Below are 23,462 nucleotides of genomic sequence, written 5' to 3'. Positions count from 1 at the left end.
GGACATTTTAAAGGCAGACTAACAGGTCTTTGAGGGTCAGAATTCTAGCTGATAGACAGGTGTTCAAATACTTATTTGCAGCTGTATCATACAAATAAATAGTTTAAAAATCATACATTGTGATTTCTGGATTTTTTTTTTTAGATTATGTCTCTCACAGTGGACATGCACCTACGATGACAATTTCAGACCCCTCCATGATTTCTAAGTGGGAGAACTTGCAAAATAGCAGGGTGTTCAAATACTTATTTTCCTCACTGTATATATATATATATATATATATATATATATATATATATATATATATATATATATATATATATATATATATATATATATATAGTTGTCTATTTATCATGACTCACTTCATGTGTCTACATGTGACTTATGATTTATTTTCATCATATCATTATCATAAAAAAAAAAAAAAAAAAAAAGCTTTTTGGTTCACACACTGTAAAGCTCCTGGTGCTGGAACAGGAAGTGCAGCAACAGGTGCTGAAACAAATTAATATATGAGACAGAGAGTGGAGAGAGAGAGAGAGAGAGAGAGAGAGAGAGAGAGAGAGAGAGAGAGAGAGAGAGAGACAAAAAGAGAGAGAGACTGGCCATCTGGTTTGTGTTAGCTGCTGTTGCGGTCCGAGCGCCGAGGTTTTGCTCCCTATAAATGTATGTTTGTGCAGGTTTGTGTCACAATAACTTGAGCAAAGGAGAAGCAACAGTTCCTTAAAAGTTAAGACTGTTCTCCACCCCCTCAACCACATTAGCACACACTCTACCTTCCCTTTTTGGATGATCCGAACCTTCACAACCTTTTATTGCTTCAAGGAGTCAACGGTAACGCGACCCAGGCAATGGATCGAGATTCCCGTGCGCCTTTTGATAATGAAGGCATGTGGAAGTGATCAGGTGATGCTAGCACTGGATGTCCACACTTAGCAAGACTACTGTGTGTACAGGGACAGAGCAAGGCTTAAAGACTTTGGGCAGTGATGGTTTACACATGTGGGGGAAAATGGGAAACTTGTGTTTACGACATTTTCCCTTTTCTTTCTGATTTGTGGGTTTTACCTGGGATTTCTTCTCTCCTCTCGATTTCGGTCTGCCATGCATAACACCCAGGCCAGGGATAAAGCCTACAAAAAAATTTCCACTTTACTTGATGCTGTTGCTGCCTATAACCACTATAACCGCTTACATTACTCATTTGTACCCTTATTAGGAGGTTTTTGTTCTATTAGGTCACATGATTAGATGACTTCACGTGTTTGTGTGTGAATAAATAATACATAGAACACCTGTGCTTTACAGTGCTGGAGTCCACCCAAATTTATTTGAGTAGTATTTTTTAATAAGTAAGGAATTTTGGGGATCATTTTGGGGATTTTAATGACTGAGCACTTCCAGTAATTCCAGAATCCCATAACTGAAAACTCCACAATCCCACAACTGGAAACTCCATTGAAGAAGTTGTGCAATTCTTATAAAACCAATCTGATTCACCCAAACTTCAGACTCCCTTTCATTCAACTATTCTCCTTCTCTCCTCATCTTCTTGTCTCCTTTCTCTTAGCCCTGTATTGTAATAAGTGCTTCAGCCATTCATCTGTACTCTAGCCAAAGAAAACTAGTCTCTCTCTCTCTCTCTCTCTCTCTCTCTCTCTCCTCTTTCTCTCTCTTTAGACTGCCTTATACTACTGGTCTGATTGCGGATGATTAAACTCATTAGTGGTCTTCAGCAGGCGTCTCTTTCAGCTGACTCTGCTTTGTGGGTGGGTGGGAGAGAAAAGGTGGGTGGCATTACTAAACATGTGGAATGGGCTATGTTAAGTCTCTCTCTCTCTCTCTCTCTCTCTCTCTCTCTCTCTCTCTCTCTGTCTCTTTCAATTCCACTAAAGCAAACCAATCCTGGATCGCACAATGATTTTTTACGAGGTTATGAAGAATTTCCAGCTATGGCTCTACATACCAGGATGGGCATTTCTGCTTGCTCTCCTCGCGTCTCCTCTTTCGTATGAACCCTTCTCCTGCTCTCAATTTAGATTCGTCTCCCACAATTCTCCTTTGTTTCTGAAGTTTACTGACTGGTGACTGGAATAAATAAAGCTCTGTGCGTGCTCTGTAATTATGTGGATACACGACCCGTTGCTAGATTGGACCAAATAGCATGTTTAACATGTTCAAGGCCGTTTCTCTGCTGATCTCATAACCGTGCTTGACATCACGAAGCTCGGCTTTGGCTTCTTACCGCTGTGCCTTCACACTGTTTTACTTTCGGCCTGTTTCGGAGAAAGGAACATAATGCTCGACAGCTTGCAACCGCAAACAAATGCAACGTGCGCCGGCGTCCCAGTATAGAGGGAGCCATTTTATAACATTAATTGACCTGGAAGCTCATTTTAGTCTGATTTGGGTAAATTACTAAGAGTTGAGCGTGCACTCATTAGGACTTAACGGTGATGTCAGTGCACTACAAAGTTCCAGAGAAACAGAGAGTTTACTTGTAAGCCGACTGTGCTTTCAGAAGCACTCGTTTTCTTATGTTTTTATTTTTTATTTGTAAGCAAAGGTCAATAAATTAACCAGCTTTCATCCCGGCTCTTTACATTTGCCATTTTTATTTCCTGAACCTTAGGCCTTTATCTAAAGTGTTCGGTGTCCCAACCAGCAGCAGGCACATTAGTGCATCCCAGTGGACAGGCAGAACTCCTCAGAGGAATGTAATGGATTAAAAGTCAAACACCAGAGGACCCGAGCAGGCATGATGGCGGCAGATGTGCTGAAAAGGCGACCGTTGTAGAGCAGCATTAACTTTGTTTTAATGAGGGCAGTGGTGAATAAGGGACAGAGAATACGTCCGTGTAGTTCAGAGGGAATTCAGACATCATTTGAGAGCAATAAAACCATGAAGAATGTATTTAATGCAGACACATGACATCATTGCCCTTAAAGGGGAAGCGGGATGGAACGGGATAAAATGAGGGCAAATGTCTATAATATGATAAAAAAAGATATTTAGAGAAAAATAAGTTTCTTATATTTTCCTATAAATTAAATGAATAATGTAATGCTACAAAGTCAGGAGATGCCCTGAAATAGATTTTAACATCACTGCTAAGTTGCACAGAAGAAAAATGATTGTAGCCTATTACTGAAAACTACAAATCAGAGTAAATTGCAATTCTATTGTCATTTTAAATTGTATTTATTGAACATTTCCACTCATGTGAACATGCGTGCACAAAAGATCTCTCTCTCTCTAGCTTTCTTTTTTTAGGTTACGCAGTTTCCAGAAACACCATGCTTTTTAAAATGGCTCGTGTCTATTAAAGCCCTGGGTGCATGCTGGAAAACACACGCATGATGTTTCCATGATCAAAGATCTGCCAAGTACCTTAAAAGCAACACAGCCGAAGGATTCTTCATAACACAGGCTGCTTAAATCTTTCTCTCCAACCTATGTACAGTAAAACATATCTTCATTGAGCTGGCTTTGTACACAGGGGCATTGTCATGCTGGAACAGGTTTGGGTCTCCTAGTTTAAATAAAGGGTAAAGTTAATCATACTGCTTTCAAAGACATCATATATGATTGTGTGCCTCCAACTTATGGTCACAGTTTGGGGAAGAAACACATATGGCTGGAAAATTCAGGTGTCCCAATACTTTGGTCTATGTAGTGTATAATGGTTATATATTTATACATTTTTATTTATCATGTATTGAAGGAATCTTCAGTGTGAGAGCTTTGTAACAGTCTACAGGGAAAGTCTTTACGAAAGTCTCCAAACTTTCCAGTGTGAGCTTCTATTATTCTATTATTGACTTCTAGAGAATACAAAAAATTGATGGTGGATGAAATAGCTGATTATAGCTGCTTTATCATAAGCAGAAGGTAAAAAAAAAAAAAAAAAAAAACATTGAATAAATTGCAAAATTGATGTGTAATGAGGAATAAAATACTTTGGGGAAATCACACCAGCATGTCACGCCCCATGTTGTTTAATAAGGGATTTATTGTTTTCTTCCTTACATATTAACGATTTTGTCACGTGTTGTGTATCAGTCCAGTGTGTGTGTAAAATGATTTAATATTCAGGTTCAACACCTGATAACCGGCATAACCTTTAATATACTGTACATGGATTGAGGTATAATAGGTAAATAAGTGGTCCTTGTCTCAGTTATAAAAAACATGTCTAAGAACGACTCAGAAACTTTGTAAAAGTTTTCAGTGGCTTTTTGATCATGAATAAAAATAAAAAAAGACTACACAAAGAGTGTGTGGTCTTGGCGCAGTACTTTGCTGGATGGTATGGATTTACAGGATTATTTTAAGCATGTTACTGTATTTGTTACAGAGTGCATGGCCGGATGAACAGATAGATTGATGAATGGATATGATGCTTTGACAGACTGGTCTTCCCGGTAAAGGGCTGCAGATCTGTTTGCAGCTGGTCGTGAATAATAGATGGTGTTTATGAGTGTATGTATTCAATCTGACCCCAGAGGTTACAGACTAGAACGAGAGTAGCTCTCCCTGAGGAGGAAAAAGAGGACCAGGCTGGAAAAGAGAGGGAGAAAAAAAGAGAGAAAGAGAGATGGAAAGGAATGACAGATGACGTTCATTTAGGGAGGTGATTAGCTGTCAGGTGGACAGGGACTCTCCGTCAACCTTTGTTGACAAGGCCAATCAGTCCAAGAGGTTACAAGTGAGGCTAATATCATCTTAATCACAGCATCGAGACAGACACAGCAGGTGCAAGTCACAATGAAAGTTCCAGAAAGAAGCCAGAACTGACAAGCTAACAAGCCGATGTGTTTAAATGGAGAAACTCATCAGGGCTTAGTCTGAAGCTCTACTGGACGTGTCCTTATTAGATAAGAACCTGTTGAGATGTCTACAACGTTTCAAAAAATTGTGGAGTTCCTGTTCGGGAATTCAAGAACCCTTAACCATTCAAGTAACCCGTTTGAGGAACCCTTTGTTTTAGGTGTAAAAGCTCAATCCTAACTGCATTTACACAAGCAAGGGAGACACGATACTGTCTAAGCACACAGTAGCTGATGCTTGAAGATCTTATACAACAGTGGCTCTGTGGCAGTCCTGGGATCTGAACGCAATGTTCTGATCACTTTAAACAAACTTTTTCACAAACTTCAAGCCAAAAAACTGACCCCCATAACATTAGACCAATAAAAATTTCCGAACGGAAACGAAAAAACGCACCTCACCTGTGTTCTGAGCTGCACGGCATCGGGAGAAAAAAAAAGTTTTTTAAATGCACGACGATGCCGAAGGATAAACTCCCGAGAGAAAAAGTTGTGAAAGGAAGGAGGAAGACAGTAAACAATGACTTTCTTGGTAGGCTACTGTTTAGATACAAGCCGTTGTAACGTGTTGAATCTGGGTGAAGGGAGAGCTCGCTAACTCCAGTTGCAACAGAAATCATATAAGCACAGACAGGTTTCCAAAACTTGTGCTTTTTTTTTTTTCTTGGCAACAGCGTTATGGGTTAGTCAAAGAAACTTAGAAATTAGCATCAGAAAATAATAAGGACATAATCCTCGTCTTGCACACATGCAGTAATAGCAGAAAAATGCAGTGCCATGCTATTCCCAAAATACCGCTGTGCTCCTAAAAGAAGCGCAACATATTTCACCCGTTACAACTGTGTGTCTTTCGTTAAAGCCTGTGTAAAGTTCATTAGTTTCAGTGTAGACACGGCTTATAGACAGGTGCGGCTTATTTATGTTCAAAATAAAAATACAGTGGAACCCACTCATCTCGACCTCGGTTAACTGGACAACCCTATTAAGTCGACGGTTTTGAAGTGGAACCGCCAAATTCTCGCTTTGTCTAAGCATTTTTTTATCGGTGATGTTGACATTTTTTGGTCACCGAACCCTAATATCTTGAGCACAAGGGGGGAAAAATTTGCCATTTAACGTCGGTTATCTCGATCGGCACTGTGCAGCCGCAGAAGAACTCGCGAAAGTGGCGGAAAAATCAAGCCTTACAGATGCTACAGGTGTTGTATTGTATACTGGTGAATCTCTGCTGTTAGTTAGTGCACATATGCCTTTTGTTGTTAAATGTTATGCGATGAACGGGAGGCAAAGCCGCGCTTGGTAGGAGCGCGGAACGTGGGATGAGCAGCAAAAGCATAGAATTAACAACGGCAGGTTTGGGGGAATCCGCGATGCGCTTTGGGAAGAAAAAAGCAGCCGTTGAGAAAGTGCCGGTGGGAAGACACGTACCGGGATACGCATGAGCGAAAACAACGACCGCCGTGAACCAACATATACCAACAACAACGGACAGTGAGAGTGTGGAAGTTTAAATAGGAGCTGGTGATGAGTGATAAACGAGCACCATATGTGCGCGATTGAAGCCGGAAGCTTCAGAGAAAGCAGCCGAGAAAGCACCTGCCACGCCGTAGGGGGCGTGGCAGGTGGATTCCTGACAGTTAACAAACATGTACTGTATGTAAATTTTTATAGCATGCCTTTATCAAACAAATCGCGGCAACACTGTTGTGTAAAAAACCCCTCCAAAAACACGTGCATGTACATTCTCATTTATTAACACACATCATGTACATAAAGAAATTTCAAGCACGTTAATATATTGCCACCATATTGATTTTCGTTTATCTCGATCATCGGTTATCTCTATGCTTTTTGGCAACCTCCAAGGACATCGACATAACCGGGTTCCACTGTATTTGTAAAATTCAGTGGGTGCGGCTTATATATGGGTGCGTTTTATAGTCTGGAAATTACGGTTTGATGTTATGGAATATCTGTAAAAAGAATTGTTCTGGTCATCGCTTACATTAAAACGTCTGACTGTTATAGTGGTGTTTCAAAGCTGTTACTATTGTGTTTGTTTTCACTTATATTCTACCATATTCTACGTCTCAGTGGTCCAAGCTGAGAATGCAGCCAACATTACCTCAATAAACGATAAATATATACTGTGGCTCAAGATAACGAATATAATTACACATAGAACTGAAACCTAATTACTCTGTTTATCTGTGTGAAACCTTCATCTGGCACATAGCTCTGTCTGAGACTGAGTGCAGAGGTTAAGGACAGATTGAAAGCAATTAGCAGGGCCCAGTGTGTGTCCATGTGTGTGTTAATGAGAAAGGGGTGATCACAGATTTAGCCTGTTTAATAATTCATTTGGTTTGAGTCGTGCGCTGACACTCACGACACTGTCCATTAGGGATGTGTTTAGAGGGTGCCGCTGACACTTATGCACACATATGTGCAAACACACACACACACACACACACACACACACACACACACACACACACACACACACACACACACACCTCCTTTCTCCAAATGAGATCACTCAAAAGCCAGGTCTCTGACTGGTGCAGGGTCATAGGTTAGCCTAGTGAAAACATTGCCTTAAATGCTAATGCACTCAACACATTTAAAGCCCTTTAGCAGGTTAAAAACCAACACGTGTGGTTCTTCGACATACCCCTGACACACACACACACACACACACACACACGCACACACACACACACACACACACACACACACACACACACACACACACACACACACACACACACAAACAGTGTTTGGAAAATCTTTGGAAAATCAGAAATACATTTGAAGCAAGGGTTGCCATGTCTCAGCAAAACATTCCAGTCAACATTCAGAAAGATTGCACAAAATGGCCTGGAGAGACAAGAAATATATATTGATTTTGAGTTTTTGACATATACTAATATGTATAGCTATTATCTACATTTCTTTTATCTCTCCCAAGATGAAGATATGCTAGGTATGCAATACACAACAGAAACTATTCAATAGATTGTAGTTCTATTTGTGTGCTATAGTCAGTTTGGATAAAATTCTTAGTACTTGCTTTAAATAAAGATCTTGTTGAGTTCAGTAATGGCTCAAAAGTATTTGAAACAAAAAACACCTGCAGACTAAACCAGTTTTGTGGAAAAACTCCAACCCCACAAGAGTTCATCAAGTAGCTTATAATGTGACTGTTTTATTGGCAGATGTGCATTTCTTTTAAGTGTGTTGGATCCACTCTGGTCTAATCAACACCATTGGGTTGTTTCTTATATACATTATGTGCATAGGCTATTTCCAAATTTAAATTTGGCTGAAATCTTAAAAAAAAAAAAAAAGCTAAACAATCCCTGTTTTGTTTTGTATTTGCTAATTACTATCTTCTTTTTTTCTTTTTAATGCTATCCATCATTGTTAAAAATGGTAAGATTCATATCTGTGGTGTCCAATCTTATCCACAAAGGCCTGAAAGGTACATTTTCATTCTAATTAACCATCAGCCTCCTGTGTTTCCACTTTGCATAATTAATCCTTAGTGAGCTGATTTAGGTGTGAAACCTGCCGCCTCACTGACTGGACTCTCAGAGTAAACGCTCTTTGCTTAGATGTTTTTCTCTGATATCTCTTGCAATTCAATAGGGATTCAACCTAGAATTTAACATCTCTCTCTCTCTCTCTCTCTCTCTCTCTCTCTCTCTCTCACTCTCTTTCTCTCTCTCTCTCACTCTCTTTCTGAAGAAAAGAGAATTTGGATTTTTCTTACAGAACATCAGGAACTTTTTAATCGATGTTAAATAGCCTTTTCTGTTTCTTGTCCAATGTTTAGTATACAGACAGATTCAAATAAAGAGACTTTCATTTCTGATTTTCAGGTGTAATTTATTCTTAACATTTTAGTAACTTGATAATTTTAATGCAAAAGACCTAAATATTGACCACACTCACATAATTTACAAATGTATGAATACAACGACAACTACAATAGCGGGAATATAGAACACTTGGCACCTAGTACACCTTTTCTAAAGAATACTGATTACTAAAAAAGTATTGGGACACCTGACCTTTCCAGCAATATTAAAGTTGGAACACACAATTGTATAGGATGCCTTTAGATGCAGTAGAATAAAACTTTCCCTTCATGTTAACTACCCAAACCCGTCCCAGCATGTCAATGCCCCTGAGTGGCATGCTATAAAGTTTTGACCTCAAACTTATTGAAAACATTTGGGATGATTTGGAACTCTGACTGCACTCCAGGCCTCCTTGCCCCATCTATATCAGTACTTTACTAACACCCTTGTGTTAGAATGAGCATAAATTGCCATAGGGAAAATCCAGTGGAACATCTTCCCAGAGGAATGGATGTTATTGTAAAAGCAAATGGGAATTAAATATTGAAAAGCACATACCAATCGTATGTTCAGGTGTTCACAAATCTTTGTCCATATATCATGCTTATGCTTATTATTGCATATACAGTGAGGAAAATAAGTATTTGAACACCCTGCTATTTTGCAAGTTCTCCCACTTAGAAATCATGGAGGGGTCTGAAATTGTCATCGTAGGTGCATGTCCACTGTGAGAGACATAATCTAAAAAAAAAAATCCAGAAATCACAATATATGATTTTTAAACTATTTATTTGTCTGATACAGCTGCAAATAAGTATTTGAACACCTGTCTATCAGCTAGAATTCTGACCCTCAAAGACCTGTTAGTCTGCCTTTAAAATGTCCACCTCCACTACATTTATTATTCTAAATTAGATGCACCTGTTTGAGGTCGTTAGCTGCATAAAGACACGTGTCCACCCCATACAATCAGTAAGAATCCAACTACTAACATGGCCAAGACCAAAGAGCTGTCCAAAGACACTAGAGACAAAATTGTACACCTCCACAAGGCTGGAAAGGGCTAGGGGGAAATTGCAAAGCAGCTTGGTGAAAAAAAGGTCCACTGTTGGAGCAATCATTAGAAAATGGAAGAAGCTAAACATGACTGTCAATCTCCCTCGGACTGGGCCTCCATGCAAGATCTCACCTCGTGGGGTCTCAATGATCCTAAGGAAGGTGAGAAATCAGCCCATAACTACACGGGAGGAGCTGGTCAATGACCTGAAAAGAGCTGGGACCACCGTTTCCAAGGTTACTGTTGGTAATACACTAAGACGTCATGGTTTGAAATCATGCATGGCACGGAAGGTTCCCCTGCTTAAACCAGCACATGTCCAGGCACGTCTTAAGTTTGCCAATGACCATTTGGATGATCCAGAAGAGTCATGGGAGAAAGTCATGTGGTCAGATGAGACCAAAATAGAACTTTTGGGTCATAATTCCACTAAACGTGTTTGGGGGAAGAAGAATGATGAAGAACACCATCCCTACTGTGAAGCATGGGGGTGGTAGCATCATGCTTTGGGGGTGTTTTTCTGCACATGGGACAGGGTGACTGCACTGTATTAAGGAGAGGATGACCGGGGCCATGTATTGCGAGATTTTGGGGAACAACCTCCTTCCCTCAGTTAGAGCATTGAAGATGGGTCAAGGCTGGGTCTTCCAACATGACAATGACCCGAAGCACACAGCCAGGATAACCAAGGAGTGGCTCTGTAAGAAGCATATCAAGATTCTGGCATGGCCTAGCCAGTCTCCAGACCTAAACTTAATAAAGAATCTTTGGAGGGAGCTCAAACTCCGTGTTTCTCAGCGACAGGACAGAAACCTGACTGATCTAGAGAAGATCTGTGTGGAGGAGTGGGCCAAAATCCCTCCTGCAGTGTGTGCAAACCTGGTGAAAAACTACAGGAAACGTTTGACCTCTGTAATTGCAAACAAAGACTCCTGTACCAAATATTAACATTGACTTTCTCAGGTGTTCAAATACTTATTTGCAGCTGTATCATACAAATAAATAGTTAAAAAATCATATATTGTGATTTCTGGATATTTTTTTTTAGATTATGTCTCTCACAGTGGACATGCACCTATGATGACAATTTCAGACCCCTCCATGATTTCTAAGTGGGAGAACTTGCAAAATAGCAGGGTGTTCAAATACTTATTTTCCTCACTGTATGTATATGCTTAGCCATGACAATATATCAAAAGGAAACTGTACAGTATTTTGCTAATAGTTCAGAGCCTGTTTCAATAAAAAACGTTAATTGTTCTAATAATGAACGAACTATATCTAGCTAGTGTCAAACATACAGCTGCTTTTAGGTCAAACTCACTTAACATACTACTATAAACAGTAAGTATGTAGGGAGTCTGAGTGTAAGCCCCAGAGAAACCAGTTTGAAGCTGAAGCTTGCTGTGTGTGCACTTATACTAATGAACTGAGCTCTGTTGCACATCTGATATAGCAGACTTGCTGATGTGTGTGTATATTATCAACCAGTGCCGTTCTGATAATTTGCCTCTCTCTCTGGGGTCCTGAAGCACCGCTGCGACACCGGACACCACCTGAGTGGAGCGGGGGCCGTCTAACGCGCTGCCTGTCAGCAATTAGCTCACGTTAAAATCCCCCCTTGAGTGGCAAATTGAATTAGTCCGAGCTATCACTGTCTGCCCTGTCTCCAAACTGCAGAGTTCTAAACTCGATTATAGGTTATAAACTCGGACTTCTTTAAGAACTAGATCTCTTAGCCTGCCGATCGATCGCTCTGTGTGTCTACTGAGGCCCGAAAGTCAAAAAGGTCTTTTCTGTTCTTCGGGGCTAATCTGTATTTATTTGCTTTTATTTTAGCAAGGAGGCCCCAGCTGAGGATATGAAATGTCATAAAAAGGCATTAATCAACAAAAAGGACCTTTATTAATAACTTAAAATGGAAAAAGCAAATTGAATTGTAAGTGAACACCGCCATGAGCAAGCAAGAAGGGACAGAGGCAGGATAAACTGCCACTTATTAGCTAAGGAAGTTAAGGGGTCATTCTGTGATTTAAGTGTATTGTCTGCATCAGGCCCTTAAGGCTAAAATTGTGCCTCATGAGCATAGATCAATTCTGCCTTCGCATGCTCACTAGATGCTCCCGTTTGCTAGTAACAGTCGAGTGGACAGTTCACATTAGACAGCCTGATCTATTTTAGTATTTTATTAACATTTTCCCTATGGTGGAAAAATGTACACAATGATGGTAAGAGATACAATACATTACTCTATCACTCTCAAGGGTTCGAGGGGGAAATATTTCTAACCCTGGTGTAATTGAGACTTTTTCGAAAGGGAAAAACAGTTCATTTGTGCTCCTTGTAAAATGTTTATATTATGCTAACTTTAAATTAAAATAAGGAATTAGCATTCATTAGGGTACAAGGTGGGTATTAGCATTTATTCTGCTGCTTTCATACACTTAGATAAGAACAGTTCCTCAGGTCTTCTTTGGAATGTTAAGAGTTTTAGATGAAAAACTTCCATTTGTGAGCCAAGTTTCCGGGCCGATAATGGCCCATAATTAACAATTTACACTTCAGATGTATATACAGTACATCCTCATAATTCTACTTCATTTTACTAAACTGTACCTTTCTTTGCATCTGTGGTGTTACGCTTATGATTTATACTTTTAATATGTAACTTTTGGGGGAAAAAAGATGGAAAAGCTTTAAAGTACATAACTGGTGCTTTTATAGGTATATGCATGCACATTATACACCATGAGGCAAAGTTATAAAATATATACACTTAAGGGGAACCAGCCCAAAGCCAAACATTAGTACATCAGCTGGCAGAGAAACCCAGTTTGACTAATGTATGCATGTACTTAGTTAAGCCAGAGCTTGCTAGCAATCCAGTCACTGATGCTACTAGGATGCTTTTATACATATTTCTGAACCATGTTTGATATATATTTTATAATGTTGGCCAGCCTAATTAAAAGCTACCGATGTTTGATAGATATTATAGATCGCAATCACATTTCAGGTAATGTGAACTTTATTTACACATTTTTTTGACATTTTAAATTAATAACCAATATTTAATGTGCTGACAAACAGTAGAGGATTTGTAGTGTCTAAAGCAGACTATCATGATTAAGTGCTATCTTTTATCATCCTAAGTCATAAACAATAAGTGATTATATGCTGCTTCTTTTTGCAGGGTCAATAATTAAAAGTTCAGAGAGAAGCGATGGTTAGTTTGGCACACACACACACACAGGAGAGGAAGTGGTCATGGGGTGGCACTGTAGAGCTGCTTATGTTCCAGAATTGGCACACTGTGATGGACAGATGTCATGTGTGTGTGCATGTGCATGTGCGTGTGTGCGTGTGTGTGTGTGTGTGTGTGTGTGTGTGTGTGTGTGTGTGTGTGTGTGTGTGTGTGTGTGTGTGTGTGAGAGAATGATGTTTAATGGTCACTGCATATGACTGAAGCCTCTGCATATCATGGGTCAGACTGGAAAGCCAAAATAAAGAGGTTAAGTGGATGTGTGTTCGTGTGTGTGTGTGTGTGTGTGTGTGTGTTTGTGTGAGAATGATGTTTAATGGTCACTGCATATGACTGAAGCCTCTGCATATCATGGGTCAGACTGGAAAGCCAAAATAGAGAGGTTAAGTGGATGTGTGTTTGTGTGTCCGTGTGTGTGTGTGTGTGTGTGTGTGTGTGTGTGTGTGTGTGTGTGTGTGTGTGTGTGTGTGTGTAGAGTTCTAAATGTATTTGAATGAGTGTGTGGTTAGTGTGGGGGTCCGTCTCTGACCACGGTGACTGTCTTAGGCTGTTTGCCAGTCCCAGTCTCTTTAATACTGCTGGACATTAGCATTTGTTAAGTGCATTGGTCAGAAACACTTAACATGGCCTGTGGTCACTAAAAGAAATCAGCAGGGTAAAATATTTATTGTGGAGGATTGGTGGTTTTTCTTTAGGCCCGTACTAAAAGCTCAGCCTGTTGTTGTTTTTTTTTTGTGTGTTAACCGAGACCTTTAAAGCAGAGACAATACCACTTTTACTACAGACTTTATCGTAGATGGCTTCTGCATGTGTGTGTTTCCTGTGTCAATTTGCTACAAAATCTGAGTTGATAACTTTATTGTATCAGTTATCTAATGATTATCAACTTTATATAAGTGCATCGTTTGAATTGTTCAAAAATACACAAACAATTTTGACTTTTGTCTAATTCCTCAAACTTCTCATTCAAATAGTAAATTTCATCATTGTTTATATAACATTTATTTCTAGTATACTCAGACCTCAGATTTTTTTTACAAATTTATGAGAACCCACGTTTCTGCAGAACACTCTGACTCATAACCAGATGCTTGCATGTATCTACGTGTTTCTGACACATGCTTTTCTCAAAAGCATCATCACCCCCTGATCCCCCTCCCTACTTTTACAACAAACTGCTCTTCTCTGTTCTACTCTGGGTTTTTTTTTTCCAGCGGTCTCCTTCTCTAAACCACACACCACATGTCATGGGGCTGACCTTTAAAACAGCCTCGAGTTTCTGTCACTCTTTACTGCCCGCTCACTAAAAGGAGGTGTTGGGGAAAAAATTTAATAAAATAAAGGTGACCCACAATAGGGGTGAATTCTGGCTGCCAGCTGAGAATCATAATTATCGGAATATTATTTCAATTCTAACAGCAAACAGGTACATGGTCTTTAGTGTATGATATCATTTTACTCAGCCGACACACTTTCAAAGTGTTTCTTTTCTTTTTAAGGGCATTAGAAATTGTCATTTTTAAATCTACACACACGAAGAAAAGTAATTGCAAAACATTAATAAAATTAGAAGCTACCAGATTATTGTTTTTAACAGGTAGAAGGGAAAATGAAGCCGTCAGATTGCCGTCATGTATGCTGGAGGCCGAAATCATGCATTTTCACAAAACCAAATAAATCACTGGGGAACAGTTCAGCTGTTGTGTTTTAATTGAGGACTGTGTGGTGGTTCATTTCGACAAACAAAAACCGTAAACGGCAGGGTGAGATCTGAAGGGCTGCTGCCATGGGAAATCATCACACTGTGGTTTAATGGTTTCTGTGTAGAAACTCACCTTTTACCAGAATCTGTGACGTACAGAAATAACACTCTAAATGCAGAGGAAGAAATCGATTCAAGATGGCTGCTGCAATGCTTTTTTCATTGCAACCCCCTTTTGTCTATTTGTAAAGATAAAAGAGAAACAAGGTTTATGCAAGTCTGTCTGTGATTGAATCATTTAGATTAAACAGTGCCTCTCAGATTTGAGTTTCCGGCTAGCAACATTAGTCTTATAGTTCCAGTGCAAAACTAAGTAACAAACTTCTCACGTCTGATTGGGTACCTTTAGGAATTGGCTACTTTACTGCAACAAAAAGCAACTCTGGAGATTTTTTAAGTATTTTAATAGCACCTGGCAAAACCATTTTTACTTTTCCTAGCAATATATACTGCTTACTGTATGCAATATTTTCAAATACAGCTCTTTTTAGAACCACAGGATTTTCCACCAGATCCACCAGAGAATCCAGCTCAGTTCCACAATCTTAGATTTGTTGTTAAGATGTCAATAATGTGGACCAAGATTAATACATCACCCCTCATTGTTCTACATTAAAAACCCTTATATTAAAAAAAAAAAAAAAAAAAAAAAAGACCAAAAAAAACCCACTCTAATTTAATGTTTCGTTTTAAGATTGTAAGGTTGCGTGTGATAGTATTATTTTTATAATTATTGAATAAATTATTTAATAATAAGTCATATCAATACGACTTGTAATAAACATTTAATATACATTATTATATTTTTCACTGCTTGGAAAAAAAAAAAAGTCTTGTGTGAAATATGATTAGTCTGATGGTGTGATGTGCAGTTTTGCAGTTTGCTACGCTGCATATTAGGAGGCTAAAGGCATGGGAAAAGAGCATCGCACTGTGGTTTACTGCTCTCTGGGTAAATTCACACATCACTACATCACAAGCCTTTGTTGTAACTGTGGCTGGTGACAGATTTGCAGTCATACCACACCATCACACTAAAGAACAGAGATAAACATCCTGAAGCCTGTTGAGCAGAATGCAGCATTAAACTAGTGCACTGTGCTCCTCAGACAGTGTGAAGGACTGAAGTTTTTGCTTTTATTTATTTATTTTTTAATAAAAGCTAAGAGTCAGACCTACATAAAAAGCACAGCATAAGAGAAAGAAAGAGAAAGATGGAGAGAGAGAGAGAGAGAGAGAGAGAGAGAGAGAGAAAGAGAGAGAGTTCAGTGATGAGAGAAATAGCACAGCCATCATGTCTGTATGAAATTCCATCTTGCTTTAAGATACGTTGTGTCTATGAAACTCTGTACAAGGCGGATGACCGCGAACTACTCCACAGCGGTGCGACAGCAGGAACAGATTTCAACTCTCTGTCTCTCCCTGTGCCTCCTCTCCTCTCTCTTTTCACTCTCCCTCCTTTCCAGCTCAGGCTTCTAACATTTGAGACTCAATTGACATTACTGTCTTCTGACGGGAGAAAACCGAGCCATAAACCGAAGCTCTGTGACAGCATGTCAGGACCCGGGAATAAAATACACTGACTGTCCATGGTAACAACAGTCATTTAAAATATTCGGACACACACTTTGACTGAAACCTCAATGGAAAATCAACCAAAATGCAGGTGTATAAGGATATGTAGTTGGGAGTGGAAAACCATTTCCCACAAGGAATAAAATATCCAAATATGCCAGATCTCATCTAAAAATAATATTAAATGCAATTACCGTATCTGCGGCTATCTGTACTTACATGTCGGTGCAATTTCCACATAGTTCTCATTATCCAAGATTTTTTGAACTTAAAGCAGCATATCATAGTGTAACTTTTTTCATAGTGTAACGCATGTGGAGCTGCTGTCAGAGCTGCTGTTATTAAGTTCCAGGTGGAGGAAGAAATAAATCTGCAGTGCATTCAGTAATAGTGATGGAAAGTCCGGATCATTTTAGCCACTTGGTTCTTTGAATCCCGTTCATCAATACAAACAAATCTTTTATTGAGTCATTCGGTTCGTTCCATTCCTTTAATCCCCTTCATAGCATATATGGAGTCATATGACTAAAGGATAAACGAATTAGACCAGAGGACTCATGAGATGAAGTACTCAATTCTGTTTCCCATGTAATGCACTGCATAGCGTGTATGGGAGTCACGTGATATAAGAACTAACAACTCGGACTAGAAGAGTCAAAATGTAAACTACTTAATTCTGTTTCCTGTACATAACCTACAGAGATTTTGCGATGCTTTGCTCATTCGCGTCCGGTAGAAAATGTACAAATCACTCTTTGAGAATACTCGCTCTTCTGAGTCACATTAAAGACTCAGAGGAATCGTTTATAAAGGACCCATTACTATTCAGTAACTGGGACTGAAAAGGCACCTGCTTATATTCATGATATTCATGATTACTGCATGTCTCCACTTTGATGTAAAAAAAAAAAGTCTGCTTTCAAAAAAGCTCACCTTTGGTCCATGTGCAGCTTCTGTCTCGGGCAGTGATCCTAGACATCAGTCCTGATGCAGTATAAAATGCATATTCACTACTCTTGACAGAAATGAGTGAATGTGGGATAATCTGAGTGGCTTTTAATAACCAAACTACAGCAACCATACTGGGTCTTACCACACTGATTCAGTCACTGTGGACAGCACAGGAGTGTGGCAAATCATCTTAGGTTAGTGTGGGCAATAGTGACGGGGCCTCAACACCATTATTATATCACAATGCTGTCTGTTTACATGTGCTGACAATGCTGCTCTTTTTTTAGATTAAAAAATTAAGTAATGAAGATTCAACTTTGATGGCCATGCATGATGAGAACATTCTTATCAGATATTTTGATCCGATTTCTGATTTGGTCATGCACATACATACAACACATGCCTGTAATTGCAGTAAAATGGCAGCATTCACCGAAATTGTGGTTTGCTATTTCAAATTAAAATAGTCTCGCCCCTTTTTCCCACAGCAGCCATCTCTAATGAGAGAAGTGGCGAAACCGCGTCGATAGCCATCAAAAAACCAAACGACTTCCTCCGTACTTGTTTCACTTCTTGCTTCTGCATCTGAACAGCGCAAAAATGGCCAGGGCTTTGCGTGAGAGCTGCGTACACAGACAGACCTCCCCACAACATCTAGACCGGAAATAGACAGCACTCACTCTACTGAACCGTTTCTCACTTCTGCTGTCTCTGATACAGACACACACACACACACACACACACACACACACACACACACACACACACACACACACACACACACACACACACACACACATTGTCTGAGAGCTCTCTTGAAATGGCATTGTTTTGCTGCTGATGCGAGACTGTGGAGTTTTTTAATGTCTGCAAAATTCGGCAGATGCCTCGCCAAAACAGGAATTGATACAGATCTGTCTCAGTCACACGCACTCACACACTCTCACACACACTCACACGCACAAAATCATGTCTATGTAAAAGAGCTGATACAGGAAGTAATGAAGATCTAATGCAGACTAGTCATAATCTCATTTGATTGTCAACAGGAAAATCACACAGACACTGTGGCTTGCATTTGAAGTCAATTCTTTCCTTCTGCTGTTTTCAGCCTGAGATTCTCACTGATGTCCATCAGAGATAAGCAGCCTACTTGTGATTCACGTATGAAGAGTGAAGTATATGTTAATGAGTGGTTCAGGTAAATGTGATAATGACCTGAATAAAGCGTTACCAAAAGCCCAAGACAAAAATGATCATTGAAAAGAGATCAGTCCCAGGCCTCAGGTCATTATTGTAATGGTCATTGTAAGGGACAGGTTTAAGTTGTAACCTTAGAGCTTTTGTATCGAATATTCAACAACAGTGTGTAGAATTGTCTTTGTGTTTGCTTATGTGTGTGCTAAATGTGCTGTTTTTCTCATTCTCAAACCAAGCTCTATAAAAGAGCTGCACTGTCGACCGCAATCCTGATTCTACTCTCTCTCTCTCTCTCTCTCTCTCTCTCTCTCTCTGTCTCTCTGTCTCTCTCTCTCTCATTTTCTTCATCCCGTCAGAGTATTCGTTTACTCACTCACTCGTTCGTTTATTCATTATGTAAATTGTGACTCACCCGTGAATGCCAAGGGAGTGAATTAAACGTTCTCATGAAGTCTCTGCAGGTTTTTCCGTAAATTACTCAGTCATCGTACATGTATCTGTCAAACAGAGACAAAGGTCAATTTCAGCTGAAACAGATTAAAAATCTGGCATCATTCACTTTGTACATCAGGTGTTATGTTCCAGAAATACATATTTATTTGTCTGTCTGTTTGTCTGTCTGTCTGTCTGTCTGTCTGTCTGTCTGTCTGTCTGTCTGTCTGTCTGTCTGTCTGTCTGTCTGTCTGTCCTCAAACATGATGTGTTAGAAGCAGAAAAAATTGGCAAGCGGATTTTAGTGAGTTTGACAAGGCCAGATTTTAATGTCTAGACGACTGGGTCAAAGCATCTTCAAAACTGCAGCTCTTGTGGGGGTCCACAGTGGTCAGTATCTATTAGAGTGGTCTAAGGAAGGAACAGTTGATGATTTCTTTGGATGTCTTCGATTTAGTTTTCCCTCAATAATAAAAACCTTTGTCTAAAAACTGCATGTTGTGTTTACTTGTGTTATCTTTTACTAATATTTAAATTACATCTGAAACATTAAAGTGTGACAAACATGCAAAAAAGTAGGAAAGGAACTTTTTTACACCACTGTGTTTGTATAAACAGGAACACAGTATACACACACACACACACACACACACACACACACACACACACACATATATGTGTACACTATATATACATATATACATATACTGTGTGTGTGTGTGTATATATATATATATATATATATATATATATATATATATATATATATATATATATATATATATATATATATATATATATATATATATACACACACACACACACACACACACACACACACACACACACACACACACACGGCCATGGCCAAACATATCGAGACATATATATTCACACACACACACACACACACACACACACACACACACACACACACACACACACACACACAGCCATGGCCAAACATATCGAGACGCTTTCAGAAAATGCAACACTTCTCTCTCCGAAAATTGTTCCAATTCTTATTGTTTTTGTTTGCACTGCAACAACACAAAAAAAGAGAAGAAAAGTCAAACAGATTTTACACAGAACTTAAAAATAGACTGGACAAAATTAACAAAGGTAGAGCTTTTTGGTAAAAGACATCATGGCACTGTTTACAGAAAAAGAATTATGGCCTTCAAATAAAAGAACCCAGCCCCTACAGTCAAACATCATGGAGGTTCTAAGATGTTTTGGGGTTGCTTGGCTGCTCCTGGCACTGGATACCTTGACTGTGTGAATGGTATCATGAAATGTTGATTACCAAAGAATTTTGGGTTGCAAAGTAGTGGCCAGTGTCAAAAAGCTGCGTCTTCACCAGAGGTCATGGGTCTTCCAGCAGGACAATGACCCGAAACACACCTCATAAAGCACTCAGAAATAATAAACAAAGAGCTGGAGATTTCTGAAATAGCCAGCAATGAGTCCAGATCTGAATCCCATAGAGCACCTGTGGAGAGATCTCAAAACTGCAGTTGGGGGAAGTCATCTTTCAAATCTGAATGATCTGAAGCAGTTTGTAAAAGAAGAGTGGTCCAAAATTCCAGTTGAGAGGTGTAAGAAACTCATTCATGGTTACGTGAAGCGACTAATTTTAGTGATTTTTTTTCCAAAGGTGGTGCTACCAAATATTAAATTAAGGGGGCCAATAAATTTGTCCAGTGCACTTTTGGGGTTCTGTGTGGAATTATATCAGTTTTGACTTTTCTTCTCTTTTTTGTGTTCTAATGCAAACAAAAAAAAATAACATGTGAGTAACAAAACATTTGCAATTGCAACAGTTTTCTGAGAGAAGGGTTGCTTTTTTTTATTTTTTTATTTTTTTTACTGCTGGAATCACATCATCAAGATTTTTTCTGATGACACGTTCTGTAGCTAATTAGCAACAACGATGAGTCAGCATGCAGACAAGAAATGGAGTAGTTTACAGACTGGTATAGAAACAGCCTTTTTGCTTCCTAATGTGGCCAAACAAAAGAAATGATTGTTGCATTTAAGATGACTCACAGTGGTCACTTTCCACTGTGCATCAATGGCGCCACTGTAGAGACACTGATGTACATAGACATTTGTTCCAAGTACAGCTCGCTGACTTGCATATTGAACATCAGTGGGACCTTCAACTCTTACCTGCCTAGATACCAAACAAAGAACGACGATTACCAGACTTTGTATCATTCTTCTTTTCTAATGAATTTAGGCTCTTCAGGGCCCTCCTACCCCACCTACCCAAAACCACCTGATCCAAATTTAACTAAACAAACTAACTCAAACACCAAGCACCATTATGCACACCTACACTTCATAGCACAACTTCATCTTCAAATCAAATATTTTTTTTTGCATACAATTCATAGTATTCGTTATTTCTAATCTGCTGGCACATGGTTTACAAGCAATCAAATGGGAAAAAAATAAAATAAATTACATCAGCAAGTAAGTGTAATGCGGTTTAAGCTTTAAACAGTCTTGTTCTATAGTTAGACATATTTATATTTATTTTTAGAAAATAAAAAACTTGAACGTAGCTAAAACCCTATTTTCACTCTTTTTTTTTGTCCCATAGTTATTTCTATTCATTTGGGGGGAAATGATCATTGCACTGCCTCATATATAGGAAGATGTAAAAGCACATGCTTGTCTGTGTATGTCTGTTTTTCTGGTTTCTTCCCCTGTGCTGAGTGCTCTGCCTCCACCTTTCTTTCTCCAAGGAGGGTATGGATGCCAGTGATCCTGAAGAGGATACACCCCCACAGTTCAGTGTGAGGAGCTTTTGGAGGTAGTGACTCAGACTGTAGTCAAGCTGGATATCACTTGGCAGCCGATATGCAGAAACAATGTCCCCTAAGAATTTTCCTGCAACTGACGTCGCTGCCTCCATGCCGGGGTCTGTCTTTTCTCCCAGACCTGCACACTGAGGTGACCAGATTATGGAATAACCCTTATTCTGCCCGCCTCTTCAGCCCCAACGTTTCTCTCTACGCTAATGTAGTAGGGCTAAAGGAGTGCAGTTGTGGAACAAGGCCCAGGTTAAAGAGACTGTTTTTTCACGATAGATTTTATTTTCAGAGAACCACCTATCTCCTGCACGAGTTGAGTCTATCCTCACACCTGTCAAGAGCGTGAGAGAAGGCCAGCTACTCACTGTTAAGCAGTTTCAAAGACAGCTGCATCCAATGTGGTGCCAATTGGCCTCCTATACATGTGACCCCTACAGTGGTGACTAAGGGACCGAGGGATCTTCCGAAAGGGCAACCCACTCCGCACAATCAAGGTCATGCGGTGAGCCTTACGGGCCTTAGACATGTGGAGAGATTCGGGGTTTCTGTTACAGAGCCTAATGTTGGGGGCTCCTTGTCATTGCATAACATTAAGGACGGACACCTCCCTCACGGGTTGGGGCAATCATGAGTGGCTGCCTCGCCCAAGATCTATGGAAAGGGCCCCATCTCTTGAGACACATAAACTACTTGGAGGTGTTGGCCGTGCTTATAGCGTAGAAGCATTTCCTCCAAGACCTAAGGGGCCATCATATGCTGGTTCATACAGACAACACATCTGTGGTCTCCCAAATCAAAAACCAGGGAGGTGTCTGTGCTCTCACCTCCTTTAATAGATGGCACGGCAGATCCTCCTGTTGTAGATGCTCCTGTCCTCCAGATTCCCCCTTACTCACCCAGCCCCTCTTGCACTTAGGTGTGACCCAGAGTGCCTGTATGGGACCTGGCAGTTATTCTGGAGGCCTTGTCTAAGCTTTCCTTTGAGCCCCTGTCTGAAGTGCCTTTGAGATTTTTGATAGTCAATAATGTTTTTCTACTGCCCATCTTGTAACTCATTCTATTCTCCTTCTTTTCAGGCCTGCGACCAGGAGAAGCTTAACCGGGCTTGTGGAGAAAGTCAGACTAGCGGTTTGTCTGCTAGGGTCTGTATAAAAAGGGGTTTCCTGTGTATACTATTCACTCCTCTTATGAGTCCTCTGGTCATTTCGCCCCTTTTGGGGTCAGAGCTCACTCAACCCGGTATGTGGTGGCCTCTAAGGCCTTGTCCTCTGGGGTATCGCTCCAAGACATTTGCAATGCTGTGGGCTGATTTACTCCGTTGACCTTTGTCAGGTCCTATAGCCTTGACCTTCATGCCACACCTGGCCTCTTAGTGCTTTGACCTAGCTGTGCCCATCCATACTAGGCAGGGATTGGTCAGTCTAGTGGTATTGTTAATGCAGCTGGAGTTCCTGAAAGAGAATGTAACCCTGGTTCCCTGAAGCAACGAGATGTTGCGTCTCCAGACCACACTCCCTGCATCCCTGCGTGCGCTTTCTTCACTTTCGAAGCTAGCTCCGTCTCCATGGCATGTGCTTTAATAGCTTCCTAGTCGTGTCATCACCCCGCCGGTGACGTCGTGCTTTTCCATTGGACCGATTACACACGTGATTCAGAGCGCGGTAACACTGAAGCGTTCCCAAATTGTTGTTGACAGCGTCTC

General features: G+C 40.0%; 1 protein-coding gene across 1 annotated transcript in view; it reads right to left on the bottom strand.

Moving 5' to 3' along the window:
• Window positions 1-18,969, bottom strand: part of syf2 (SYF2 pre-mRNA-splicing factor) — a 62,185-nt gene extending 43,216 nt beyond the window's left edge. The window contains exon 1 of the mRNA XM_083540535.1: window positions 18,919-18,969. Within this exon, the coding sequence (XP_083396661.1) occupies window positions 18,919-18,954 (36 nt within the window). The 5' untranslated portion in view covers window positions 18,955-18,969. The remainder of the gene's footprint in view (window positions 1-18,918) is intronic.
• Between the last annotated feature and the right edge of the window lie 4,493 nt (window positions 18,970-23,462).

The sequence above is a fragment of the Silurus aristotelis genome (assembly GCF_946808225.1).
Source record: "Silurus aristotelis genome assembly, chromosome: 4".
In the NCBI taxonomy this organism is placed as follows: Eukaryota; Metazoa; Chordata; class Actinopteri; order Siluriformes; family Siluridae; genus Silurus; species Silurus aristotelis.
Note: the sequence above shows the minus strand (reverse complement) of the source record. Positions and strands in the feature narration are given on the sequence as shown.